This window comes from Colobus angolensis, unplaced genomic scaffold, assembly GCF_000951035.1.
Source record: "Colobus angolensis palliatus isolate OR3802 unplaced genomic scaffold, Cang.pa_1.0 Scaffold53, whole genome shotgun sequence".
NCBI lineage: Eukaryota > Metazoa > Chordata > Mammalia > Primates > Cercopithecidae > Colobus > Colobus angolensis.
In genome coordinates, this window is record NW_012118821.1 from 3622128 (window position 1) to 3636146 (window position 14019).

Here is a 14019-nt window from a genome sequence, read left to right on the forward strand (position 1 = left end):
CCCAATAGTCAACAAAAGGTCTGTTTCCTTTCCCCCAATACACAGTTCCTCTGGCCAGGGTGGTTCCCTTCGGGGAAGGCTGGGAGAGAGATTGACAGTATCAATTTTTGGTAATGTACTAAGGTCCTTCCTTGAGGGGTCTTGGGCTCCCCTTATTCAAGAGGTTCTGGCTCTGTAAACTAGCTCAAGTCCGGAAACTGACTGAGGGGCTGTGACTAGATTGTCACTGAGCATTTGTCCTTCACCCTGGAGGGGTCTGTTACATGCCCGATTGCTGGGCCCCTAGAATGCTACTGAGGCAGCCCCTGCATTTTTGCAGGGATTGTTTTCTGCCCTTTGACATTCACGTAACCTCCTAACGCTGTTTGGGGAAGATGCTACCCCTGCTCTCCAGGGCTTTCCTGCACTCTCAGCAATGGGACTGGCTGACTGACGCCCTGTGGGCTGGAAAGGTGACCCCAGTTGCTGCAAACCAGACCCCCTCACATAGTGAATGCTGGGCTAAGGAATCCAGGAGGGCCGAGGCAGACACTGAAGGTATATCGTTGGCCCTGCCAGCCGCAAGTGAACTGCTTCTGATGAATTTTAATAGGGAGAAAGAAGTATTTGCTAAGAATGGCAATCTTGACACTCAGACTTCAACTCATCTTGTTATTAATACCACCAATATCCCATGAGGCTCATAAAACGAGTCTTTCTTCCTGGAAACATGACCAAGATCGGGCAAACGTCTCCAACGTGACTTTGAGCAACAGAAACTAAGAGTCAAAGGCATTTATCACCTGAATACCCACATTTGCTCTCAACATGGCATAACCTCAGCAGGCCTAACTCTGCAGGACCTTCAGCTATGGTGGAATTTGAGGTCAGTGGCTGGAGGACAGATCCCGTCTACATTATGAGTGAGGCAGAGAGTTACTGCAGGGTTCTGAGCAGAGTCCTAATTTATATCTTAGAAGAATCATCATGGCACCTAGATTAGGAATAAAACAAAGGGGCCCGGCGTGGAAACAATGAGTTCAGTTGGGTTACTGCAAAGATCCAGGCCAGAAATCTAGGCCCAGTGGCACACACCTGAGCCCCAGACAATTCCACCTACTGGTCCTACTCTGTGGCCTACTGGTCTAAGTCCAGCCCTGACTGATTTCTGGGCTTGTAACGTCTAAAAACGCTCCCTGCTGATGCTTTGCAAGTAACTGTGTTACTTGAAGGCAGTTCCTAATGATAAACTAGTCACTTTATCATTACAGAATCATTCACTGAGCATCGACTACGTAACCAGCATTGGGTTGGGTGCCAGAGATCCACAGCTGACAAAGACACCAGAACCTGCTCTCTAGGGAACCAGAGGCCATGGAGAGCCAGCAGGTGTCTGTCAGTACTTGGAGCCGTGAGAGCAGGGAGAGGGGGCTGGGCTGAGGAACCAGGGGTAATGTCCCTGGGGAGGCCCGGGAAAAGGCGAGTTTTGAGGCAAAGGTAAGTCCTGGGAAGGCGGGGGGTGAAGGAAACCCATGGAGCGAGGCAGGGCTCCCATGGAGAGGATGCGCCGGCCGGGTCCCCAGGCCTTCTGTGTGGAGCTGAACCCCAGAACCACTGAGTGAACGGGAACCCAGGCTGCAGGAGAGTCTTCACTTGGGCCCGAGGGTTACTGTGAAAAGTGCTGATGTCCCAGGAGCTCTACCAGGGAGTGTACTTCATTAATCTGACCATGTATCCATTTAAAATCCATTCTAGTGTCTACCATATTTAGGCCCTGGATTACCCTGGAATACGTTCAGGATGCCTGTGTTAGAGATTCTGATGATTTAAATATTGGTAAATTTTTTAACTAAATATTTTCTGTTAGGCTTTTAAAAACTAAGAATGCTAAGATTTTCGGTATGAAAGCATTCAGCCTTAGTGGTTAAACTTTGGTAAGAACTGGAAAGTCATTCAGGGATCCTGACTTAACAGTTGTGTGGATCATTTCCGGCATCAGTAAGGAAAAGCTAACACGAAGGAAACGACCTAAGCGCACACACACTGAGAAATAAGGAGAAAGTGCCAGCAATGAGATGCTTTCCAGCTCTCATGTTTTACTGAGCAATGCAAAGTCAAACTGAAAAACAGGAAATGACATATTACGAAATAGACATAGAAAATTTAATCCCTTTGGTTTAAAATACATCTTCAATGATACAATTAAAAATAACACACAAGATAAAATCAATTTCATAAAAAATATAAAATAGTTATATGACCCATATCCCATATCTTATCTTAGAAAACCAGCAATTTAGTTCCCATACGTCATTAGAATACTTTAACCTAAGACTTACTACCAGTCCATTTACACGAATGACCTAGTCTAGTTCCCTGAACCTAAAGATACCCGTGACTTTGTTATAAAATTCCATATTTTAGTATTTTTATATATTTAAATGTGTACAAAATGTTCCCCTGCCATAGTAACGCATTTTTATAAATTCATGAATGTTTTCTAGAATTGTTAACATACAAGATAATCAAAGCACGAAGGCTCTGATGTGTGAAAAAACAATCATTTCTCAAAACAGGAAGATGAGAACCCCATTTCGAGTTGTATCACTTGGTCCACAATACTTGTAATCTGTGTGCTGTAATTACAGTGTTTCTTCACTCTAAGTGCATCTGACTGATACTAGCATAACAAAAGACGTGATTGCAGTAGTGTTTTTCTTTTACTTCATTTGTTAAACAGTGCAGAAATCCAATTAACACCATTCTCAATAGCAAACAGAATCTCTGTCATTTGAGAAGGTTTTGCTATGCTACAGAATGACTGTGTTTGGAAAAACAGAGAAAAAGGTTTTTAGTGGGTTTCACTAAGCACAGTCTTCTATCTGCTTGGTGTACATCATCAAAAATAACTTAACCTTTGTCTAGGGCAAGTCTTTAAGGTAGCTCTTACTGCATATCTTCACTATATGTACACAGACACCATATTTATATATTATATATTTATATAAGACATGTATGTACACATTTACAGACCTTCAAAAATATATTGCACTTATATACAATGCAGCTTTATCTTAACTGAATCCATACTGTAACCCATTAAAATTCTTCATGAGAAAGGCAGTCGATATGTCCAAGAAAGTCGCAAAGGAAGATTTCAGTAACATGCCCTGTTTAGTAAACATCTGGTGGAGGGTGAGAGGTTAAGGGAGAGAGGGCTCACCCCTGTACTCTTCAGTGCGCTCCCACTAACCGGAGGCAGTGGAGTTGTACTGAATTCAGGCAAGGGCACGGAATCTTAAAGCCAAGCCTATCGCCTTTTCTGACTTCCGCTAGCGAGCAGGCCCACGACATTGTAGGCACAAGGCAGATATCCCAATATTTTGATAAATAACGTAGCAGATGTCCTAAAGCTTCCCAGAGACTCTGTTAACTCTTGGAATAAAGTTTTCACTTTAAATCCTGTATATATCAGGACATTCAAATATAATGGTATATGGATTTCTCTTTCATCTGAAAAACGCCAATGCAATAGATTAAATGCTACCACCAAGCCAGATGCAGCCCCGCCTCCAACCTGCAAGGAACCCCTTCCCTTGACATAGAGCTGTGCCGGCGACGTGACTGACTGGGGTTACCTGCACTTGCCAAACCATAAGATCTAGAAACACCTGCACTGAACTCCTGGGGAGCTGTGGCCTGCGGGCCTTTAGATCTCAGTCAGGGTGAGCTTGTACGACCCCCCAGCTTCTTCAATCTGCAGCTGGAAGGTGTCCTCATTGGAGTAATGCTTCACAATGTTGTCGTCCATGTTCACCAGGATCCTGGATGGGGAGGGACAAGCCAAGGCAACTTCACTCCCACTCGGTTCTGAAGTCAGACCTACATTTAACTGTTAGCTCTCCCACTTACTAGTTGTGGCATGTGAGGCAAACTATTTAAATCTCCTTAAGCCTCAACTTCCTCATCTATAAAATGGGGATAATAGTAGTACCCATCTTACAGGATTGTTGAGAGAATTGAGTTAGGAGGAAATCAGGTGATACATTTCTATCACAGCATTTGGAAAATGAAATATACTAGCTTATTTATGATTACTATCTCCAGCATGTATTTAATAGTAGTCACTTGCTAAATGGTACTTGGCTCATACCTGTGATCCCAGCACTTTGGGACACTGAGGCAGGAGAATCACTTGAGCCCAAGAGTGTGAGACCAGCCTGGATAATATAGCAAGATCCCATTTCTACAGAAAAATTTTAAAAACTAGCTGGACACGGTGGTATACGCCTGTAGTCCCTGCTACTTGGGAAGCTGAGGTGAAAGGACTGCCTGAGCCTAGGAGTTCAAGGGTACAGTGAGCTACGATTGCACCACTGGACTCCAGCCTGGGCGACAGAGTGAAACCATCTCTAAACGAATAAAGCAAAAGCACATCAATAACACTAACTTACACGATGTGAAGCCACAGCCCCCTGACAAATTACACACTCCAGCAAGTTAGCCTCCAAGTTTAAATGAACTACTATTATCAAACAAAAAATAAAGAACAAAAAAACAAGCAAACAAACAAAAATAAATTAACTACTATTAAGTCCAACTCTTTCCACTAGAACCATCTAGAAATTCCCCATTAGAATTTGTTTTAAAACTAAGCCAAAAAATTCTTATGCTAGCCACTGCTTATCCATGCCAAACATCATAGACAGACAAAAAAGAACTAAAAATACTAATTTCTGGACAAAGCAGCAATATGATATAACTTGGAAATAGGATCCTGGGCAGGAGGGTAGAGCAGGGCATGGGCTGCAGAGGGAGCAGATACCAACCGTGGCTCCGACAAGCCTCTCGAGCTCTGAGCTGCAGCCGACTGTCTATAAACTATGAACAAGCCCTAAGACCAGCTGAGAAAGAAGAGTGAAGACCCAGCACAGCACCGTGGGACGTGCCCAACCCAGTGCGTGGCTCCAACGGGCTCGACACATGAAGGTGCTGCCTGGCCATCCTCAGTGGTGCTGGCCACACACCCTGGAGTGTGGAGCCATGGCACTGATGCCAGGCATGTGGAGGGCAAAGAAGGTGACTTGGAGAAACAATACACAAAGATCTCCTCAAGGCAGATCAATTTTATCTCAGTAATTTCGTATATAATTTAGAAAAGCCACATTCTAGCACCCAGGTTTCTTTGGCTGCTTCTGGACTGGACACAAGGGACACATGTCACACTGGCACAGGGGGTGTGTCACTAGCGTGCACGGTGTGTTACACTGGTGCTGGGGGTGTCAACAGCACTGGGGGGTGCGTCTCACTGGCACTGTGGAGGGCATCAGCACTTTCCTAGCTAAGCCCTTCAAAGACAGGACACAGTGGCTGCTTACCCCTTTTTACACTTCTTGAATATTTTCCCAATCTTGTCATGGGGAACATCGTATTTGTCTGAGATCTAAAAGAGGAAAGAAAAATAATTATAAAACCCTGTATCAAGGCTTTAGAAACCAAACAACAAATATATACATATGTGCATAGTCACCCGACTTTGTTTTTCCAAAATGCAGACACAAAGACGTGGAAAAGCCCCAGCTCGCGTGCTGGGGGCCTCCACCTCTCCTCAGCCCGGCTGCCCCTCACTGTAATGAGCTTCTCTGTGTAAACTCTGGCTGTCTTCCTTTCAGGGCAAAGAGGCTATTTTTAATATTTTAAAACAGAATGGGTGAATTCCTCCAAGGGCAAACAGCTGATTCACTCTAGATCAAACATTACACTTGTCATCCAGACCATCCTCAGGTTGGCATCACCAGCTTAACCTCAAGCCACAGAGCAAAGCTCAAGGTGGGGCTGAGAAACGGAGCCTCAGGTGGCGAACTTGTGGATCCCGCCAACCTTCCAAACACCCAAACACATGTGTTTCAGACCAGACCCTAGCTCCGAGTTCTCACCACACAAACCCTTTTTCTTTTCTGTACCAGTGGATAATACTTTGTGTTCTGATATGTAAGACCTGTCATGAGTTCCTTGTGAGCCACGAACAGTCATGCTGGCCCAGTAACTCTGCATCCTCTTCGCTCTCCTCTCTTCCTGTAATCAGAGTAGGCACAATTCTTTTTTTTTTTTTTGAGTCGGAGTCTTGCTATGCCAGACTGGAGTGCAGTGGCGGGATCTCAGCTCACTGCAACCTCCACCTCCCTGGTTCAAGCGATTCTCCTGCCTCAGCCTCCCGAGTAGCTGGGATTATAGCCACCATGCCCAGCTAATTTTTGTGTTTTCAGTAGAGACGGGGTTTCATCATGTTGGCCAGGCTGACCTCCACCTCCCTGGTTCAAGCGATTCTCCTGCCTCAGCCTCCCGAGTAGCTGGGATTATAGCCACCGCACCTGGCCAGTTTGCATGATTCTTAAGACATGATGAAGGGTCATCAAAAGGCAAGAAAAGAGAAACCCAGGGGACATCCCAGGAGGCAGGAAGCGACAGTGGAAACGGCACTGCCTGTGCTGTGGGCAGGCAGGGATGCACTGAATGACACCCGTGGACTTGGGCCGCCTGGCTGAGAGACCGCACAGCAGCTCCCCAAACCCACGCCCCATCTCCCTGCTTTATCGTCTTCATTGCACTTATCAGTACCTGAAAAAGGACCTCAACTTCTTTGCTTATTTTGGTGTCTCTGTCTTCCTAACTAGAACATAACTCCATTCAGCACTGTCACTGATGCTTATAACTCCAGTGCCCACCACAGTGCCTGGCATGAAGCGAGCCCTTTATCAAGATGTGTTAAATGAATTCAACATACTACAGTCATCAGAGGGAGCTAGGGGAGATGCTTTTAGCCCAATTATGGACACACTTTGAGCTTAAGATCTCTACGGTCTATAGGAGACAGGCTGGTAAATATCTGCACTCAGTGCTGCTAACATGCGTTTTTCCAAGGCACAGCCGGAACAGGAAATTAACATAGCAGCCTTCCACGTTTCCTCTCTTACTGATGTCCCTACAGGGAGCATGGGGTCAGTTTATTCCAGCCTCATGCTGAGATCTTTGTAAGATGGACATATGGCCATCACTGGTTACACGTCAACTTTCTCTGCAATAGGCTGTGGTGAGGTATTGATACAAGTTCAGTAATTTCGCCGGGCGCGGTGGCTCACGCCTGTAATCTCAGCACTTTGGGAGGCCGAGGTGGGCGGATCACAAGGTCAGGAGATCGAGACCACAGTGAAACCCTGTCTCTACTAAAAATACAAAAAATTAGCCGGGCGCGGTGGCGGGCGCCTGTAGTCCCAGCTACTCAGGAGGCTGAGGCAGGAGAATGGTGTGAACCCGGGAGGCGGAGCTTGCAGTGAGCTGAGATCTGGCCACTGCACTCCAGCCTGGGCAACAGAGCGAGACTCTGTCTCAAAAAAAAAAAAAAAAAAAAACAACAAGTTCGGTAATTTCCTAGGATTGGGAGTTTCAAAGGTAGACTGAGGAGCCACTGTTTTTATTATGTATGAAGTTTTTAAGATTGTACCTGATTAAAAATCATTTTTGTTAGCTTCTAAGTGGCTTGCTAAATGGCAGTCTCCCTTTAACCACGTATAAAAAATTAAACAATTTCATAGGCCATCACAAATGCATTCACTTCAGTGGAACAGGTATGACTGAGTGACTATGTGAGTTAAGATCCCTGGGTGAGGATAAAATGTGGGACACACGATGACTCAAGAAAGGTGTCAAGGATTCCAGAAGGTCTGACCAAGGATTTGGATCATCTGATAAAGTGTTTCAGTGAAATCCTATGTATGTGTCCTTTCATTTTGTACAGGGGATTACAGAGTTGATCCTACTTACAGCTTCCATCAAGCCCTTCAAAGATGGGGTTTTGAGCATCAGGGCATCAAAGACTTCTTCTGACTCCTTTCGAACGTAGAGCAGCACTAATCAATCCCCAACCAGGAATAAGGAAGGGAAATGAGAGAAAAAAGGATACAGTTCACATGAGCAAAAGAGGAAAACAGACCATGGTACCAGCTAAAATAAAAACCACATTCACATCAAGGATGGCAAGCATTAGCCAGTATCAATTCTGTTTTAAGGAACATGGGTTTCAGCTTCTCTGAACTCTGCTGTAAGTCCTAGCTCAAGCTAGATGTCAGTCTGATGGAAGAATTCCTAAGCAAGTGAAACTGGAAAAAATGTGCTTGAACCATTTATGCTTTTGATAGATTCCGAACTCATTTCTGATTTAAAACTCCCACTAAGACATGGAAACCAACACACCTCTCTTTGGTTCTTCTATCCGGGCCAGCTTGGTAGAAGGAGGGACAGCAAAGTCATCTTCTGTGCCGTATGGCCCCCTTTTCAAGACAGAGCTGCAGTGATCCAAAATATGCCGTTAGCAATTCAACTTAACCAGCTGCATCAACAAAAGGTGTTTTAGAGCCTATCATGGAACTAGATTCAAAGTGACTTTCATTCTTTATCTGGTCCAGCTTCCTTATTTGTGGATGAAAAATCGGCTGAATGAAAATCCTGACTCCAGGGCTCATGGATATTTACAGGCAGACATGGGACCACACTCAGGTTCCCGGCAGGTATCTGCACTCTCATTAGATAAAGTTGCCTTCTCGAAGATGAGGCGCTTTGGTTTTTTTCTTTTTTTTTTGAGACAGGGCCTCATTCTGTTGCTCAGGCTGGAGTGCAGTGGTGCAATCATGGATCATGGCTCACTGCAGCCTCAACCGCCCAGGCCCAAGCAATCCTTCCACCTCAGCCTCTCAAGTGGCGCACACCACCACGCCCAACTAATTGTTTTATTTTTGTAGAGATGGGTTCTCCCTATGTTGCCCAGGATGTTCTCAAATTCCTGGGCTCAAGCGATCTTCCTACCTTGGCCTCCCAAAGTGCTGGAATTATAGGTGTGAGCCACCGTGCCTGGCTATTGGGTGCTTCTTTTCAGGAAACACTCTATGGTGGAGGTAGGATCTGAGATAACCTTGTACAGGCATTGACAAAGGAGATGATGTTTCAAAACACTGCGGAAGTGTGAGCAGGAAAACGTAGGGCCAGCCTGGCTCAAACAGAATGGCCCACAAGAAGCCATATCTAGACATTTTGGGAAGCCGGCTCCACCGTGAATGTCCTGATCGTTCAGTTCTAAGGAATTAAATTTTACATGGCAGGGAAGAGGGAATATTTGAAAGTTTTGTGAGACAGAGTGTGGTCCCCAAAGCGTGGTCAAGACTGGAGGGGACCCCAGGACCTTCAAGCAGAAAAAACAGAGGAGGGAGAGGCTGGTGCGATCCGAGCACAGGGTTCCACAGGTTTAAAATACGGTGGTATCATGGAAGCCAGAAGGGGAGAACAGACCAAGGAGAGTCTGAGGAGAGAAAAGCTCAGATCGAGCGCCTGGCTACCAGGGGCACCTGGCATGGAGGGTCCAGCAGGCGCTGTCATGGCGAGCAAGAGAAGAGGTAAGTAACTGAAAGTGAAGGGAGGGAGTGCTGGATTTGGAGCAGAATGGCCACTTCGGGAGCTGGGGCTGAGCCTCTGAGACTCTGCCATCTCAGTTCCTAGCACATAGCAGCCATCTAGTGAAGGTGCCTGCAGGACTCAAGCCTGAAACACTAAGAATCAAAGGGGCAGCGCAGGACTCGCCTTCAGAGAGAGGCACGGTGGGTAACGAGTGGGGCATGAATGTCCCCAGTATGATGGTTTAAGCCCTGGGAATGGATGGAACATGAGGGAAGAAGGATGCTGAGGAATGAACTTCCCATGGAAACCTTGGCTCTTTCCATCAGGATGCACCTTTCTGAGGGTAGATAACAGAAAGAGGGAGGCTGAGGCGGGAGGATTGCCTGAGACCAGGATTTCTACAATAATAATAATAATAATAATAATAACAACAACAATAATAATTAGATGGGCGTGGTGGCATGTGCATGTAGTCCTGCCTACTCGAGAGGCTGAGGCAGGAGGATCACTTGAGCCCAATCACTGCAGTGATTGCACCCCTGCAATCCTACATGGGCCTCAGAGCAAGACCCTGTCTCTAAAAGTAAAATGAAACAAAAACAAAAAGAATCTTTGCCTTGTTGAAAAAGTCCCAGAGCCATCAAGAAGGTTCTGATGGCCCAAAGAGGGATAGTGTCAGCCCCCTCCACTAGGCAGAGTGTCTGAGTAGGGGGCTGCCCGGCACAGGAAGGCAGAGCCCAATTCTGGGACAACCTGTGCATCAAAGTAAATGACTAATGAATCACAACTTATTGAATAAAACAGGAAACTATGAGTTCATACTGATAACCATAAATGAACGAGTAAACTGAAAGTTGGATGGGGAATGAGATATTTACAAAGCTACAATGCACCTCCCCAGGCAACACTTATTATAAAAGGAGTCACTCTGCAGTGGAGAAGCTGGCAGATACCACCTTAATCAAGTGACCAAAGAACACCATTAGTAACAGATAAACTGACATCAAACGCCATCTGCTAGGACGCACGGAGAACCCAGCCTCGCCTCTGTGACATCCCTGCCAGGCCTGGAATCTAACCATGAGAAAGCAGCAGACACAGGCAAACTGAGAAGAGTCTACAACCAGTCTAGCTGGTTGTAATCTTCAAAAATATTTGGTCAGCAAAGTTAAGGAGTGTTTAGTTTTAGACTGTAGAAGATTAACAAACATGACAACTAACTACAACATGTGATCCTGAACTGGATCCTTTTTTTGCTATAAAGGACGTTATTGGTGCGAATGTAGCAATGTGAATACTCTGGTCTTGACCATGACAAAGGAGGATGTCCTTGTTGCTAGGATATTAGGATATATACCCCACGATATTCAGGAGTGATGGGCCATCAGGTTGGCAACTTACCCTCAATGGCTCAGGGAAAAATGAGTTCTTTGTACTCTACACTGCATGTCTCTGGAAACACATGGGAGTCCCTGAGCAAGAACTGCCCAGTGGAACCCAGTTAACCCCCAGATCCATGAGCAAATCATTGTTCCGGTTTTTCTACAAGTTTGATATTTTTTCCATTATTAAAACAAAACAAAACAAAACATAAATCTTACCCTTCACCCTCCAATTCTTCGGAGGCAATGGGAAGGACCTAAGACCAAAGAAATAGATTGCTTTTCAAATGTATGCTCAAAATGTTTGACCATAAATGAATTATTCCTAAAATGTAAATAATTTTGAATTTGATTAATCTAATATAAAATCCTTAAGCCTTGTTTTCCAATAACCAGATTCTTACAGAAGTCTTGAACTCCTCTAACTCAGTGGTTGCACCAAGTCTGGTCTAAAGCCAGTTTATGTAAATAGAGTCTTTACTGAAACAAAGCCATGCTCATTTATTCACATGCTGCTTATGGCCACGTGTACACTAGTGCGGCAGAGCTGAGCAGCACAGTGGAGACTGCAGGGTCCCAAAAGCCGAAAACCTTTACTGCCTAGCCCTTCACAAAAACAGTATGCTAACCCCTGCTCACCTCCAGCTTCCCATTAGAAACTAAACGTACTGGCCACGGCTCCAAGAACTCTGACAAATCTTTAGTCCTTAGAAATCTGTCCACAAAGTGCATGAAAGACTGTCTTTTTGATATTTATTTGCACTCAGCATAAAACCATGCTTCATTCTACTGAAGCTCCTATCTCTTGTAAGCCTTTGCCACAAAACAGGGAGTGACTATTTTTTAAAATTTAGCTTTAGTTGCCAAGACATGGCCATTGGTAACTACATGTGGCAAGGACGGCTCAGTAACTGGAACCGTAAGAAAAGCCTTCGGATGTTCTTATGTTATGAGAGCTCCTTAACCCAGGTATTCCCCCAAGTTAAATCCAAAAAGATCACAGGCTCAAACTCCAAATTATGTGACTCTTCTAGAATCTTTTACATGAGTTAGGATATGTAGGTATGAAGAATGAACGATGAATGAATACAAACAGAATAAAGTTGACAGGCTGCACTGCACCTTCCAATCAACGATGCTTACCATTTTTTTTGCATGGGCATCATGTCACCCCAGCAGAATATTCCAAAGAGCTGACTAACTGGTCAAACCTCACTCAATTTTGGCTTCTATTTCCCATGAATAATGCCAAAGAATTTCCTTTTGCCATGCCTTCCTTCCTGGTAGCCTCCCCTGGGATCCTGGTTACCTACATGAGTGCTCCGCTGCAAGTTGGCAAAGTGCACGTCAGGAATGAAGAGGACAGGCTGAGTATCAAGATCAATGAAGGGTTTGAAAACCGTGATATCCAGTCGCTTGTGAGAGGGAAGCAGTGGTACTTTAACATCAGAAACTGAAAAAAAAAAAATTAACAAAGAGGAAGCCAAGGTCAAAGGATTACATACAGACGGGATGAGGCCACAGAGCCCTCGCCTCTGTGTAAGACACTCCAAGTGTAGCACTCTGTAAGATACAACAGGGCACGCTGCCTAAGAATCCCAGTGTATGTCAAGGAATTTGCTGTATTTCCACTAAAATCAACTGAATGTTTTATCAAATCAAAAGGGAAAAGGTATTTTCAAACACACACAGACACATATCCACAGAAGATTTGTGACAAAGGCAGAGCGTATTTAGTTTTCATTGGAAAGGCTAAAATTTATAATTATATAAATTTGGGAGAAATTTCACCTCAGCTGTCCTCATTAAATAATTTACATTCCAACACTCACGGACCCATTGACTTCAGAACATATCAAGAAACTCGACAATGAGGTAAAGTGTAAGCATGCCCATCCAATTTTTAATTTAGTAAGTTATAGACTCCATCTTCCCCAATAATCTGGCCCTGCAGTACTCAGTAATGAGGTCTCCTAGTTCGTCAGCTGCTCTCTGAAGTGTCACTGGGAGTTTGCACTTTGATACCAGTGGGAGAATCCTGACTAAGGTGTTGCAGGGCAAATGTCTGCTGAGCCAGACAGACCATTCAAAAGAGCGTGCCAGAAGCCCACGTACTACGGATGGAACCCTACAGGCACAGAGCAGCACTTTCTTCATTGTAGATACAAGATTTTGTGAATACGAATACTGGTCACAATTTAAAAAAAGAAAACAAGAAAACAAAGCTTTCCTGGTGAAATGTCCAAACAGAAGTCCTATAGATTCTGCAAATATTAAAATACTATACTTAAGATACAAAATATGATCCTACTTGGAGTTAAGGCATCTTGAATTCTCAAGACCATTATTTTAACTTTAAAAAATCTAGACAAGTCCCAATTTTAACAGTGATTCATGCAGAACGTGTTGTCATTTTTCAAGACTGGAAGCAGGAGTCTGAACTAGAACTGGCAGCCAAAAACGCTGAGGTCAGGAAAACCCGGGGATCTACCCTGTGGTCCCCAGGAAAACTCCCTGCTGAGCGGCATCTGCTGCTGATCTGAGGAAGAGACAGTGCCACACTGCAGAACGGGAAGAACACCCACTGTCTTCTGTGTGCAAACTCCAGCCACCACTCTGAACGGAAAAGGTCTGAAGCTTGCCGGGAACATTTCTACTTACAGGCATTCAACTGGGAGCTGGGGTCAGGACACTTGCCTTTTCTTTTGCTTTGCTTTCGTTCTTCATCCCTGATTTTCCGCTCAGCTCCCTGTAGGTCAAGAGAAGACAAGATATGATTCTGTTTTCTGATCTTCTTTAAAATATTTAACTCTTATCCTGACCAATGGAGTTTAGAAAAAGCCCTTCTCCCTTCTCTGGACAGGAACTCCATTACTTACTATATTCATGAAGCTTATCATAGTAGTTTCTTCTAAAAAGATTAGTCTTAAAAATTATTTTTAATTCCATGAAATCACAGGGAACAACATTTATTTGAAAAACAAGGCCGGGCGCGGTGGCTCACGCCTGTAATCCCAGCACTTCGGGAGGCCGAGGTGGGCGGATCACAAGGTCAGGAGATCGAGACCACAGTGAAACCCCGTCTCTACTAAAAATACAAAAAATCAGCTGGGCGCGGTGGCGGGCGCCTGTAGTCCCAGCTACTAGGGAGGCTGAGACAGGAGAATGGTGTGAACCCAGGAGGCGGAGCTTGCAGTGAGCCGAGATCGCGCCG

At 44.8% G+C, this 14019-nt stretch overlaps 1 protein-coding gene across 2 annotated transcripts in view; it reads right to left on the minus strand.

The window, feature by feature from the left end:
• Positions 1 to 2120: 2120 nt before the first annotated feature.
• The window catches only part of GRHL1 (grainyhead-like 1 (Drosophila)), a 51609-nt gene continuing 39710 nt past the window's right edge, over positions 2121 to 14019 (minus strand). For both annotated transcript variants that reach the window (XM_011960919.1, XM_011960920.1), the window contains 7 exons: positions 13503 to 13554; positions 12119 to 12258; positions 11025 to 11062; positions 8230 to 8321; positions 7801 to 7886; positions 5358 to 5422; positions 2121 to 3803 (listed from right to left, as the gene is read on the minus strand). In XM_011960919.1, the coding sequence (XP_011816309.1) occupies positions 3689 to 3803; positions 5358 to 5422; positions 7801 to 7886; positions 8230 to 8321; positions 11025 to 11062; positions 12119 to 12258; positions 13503 to 13554 (588 nt within the window). In that variant the 3' untranslated portion in view covers positions 2121 to 3688. The remainder of the gene's footprint in view (positions 3804 to 5357; positions 5423 to 7800; positions 7887 to 8229; positions 8322 to 11024; positions 11063 to 12118; positions 12259 to 13502; positions 13555 to 14019) is intronic.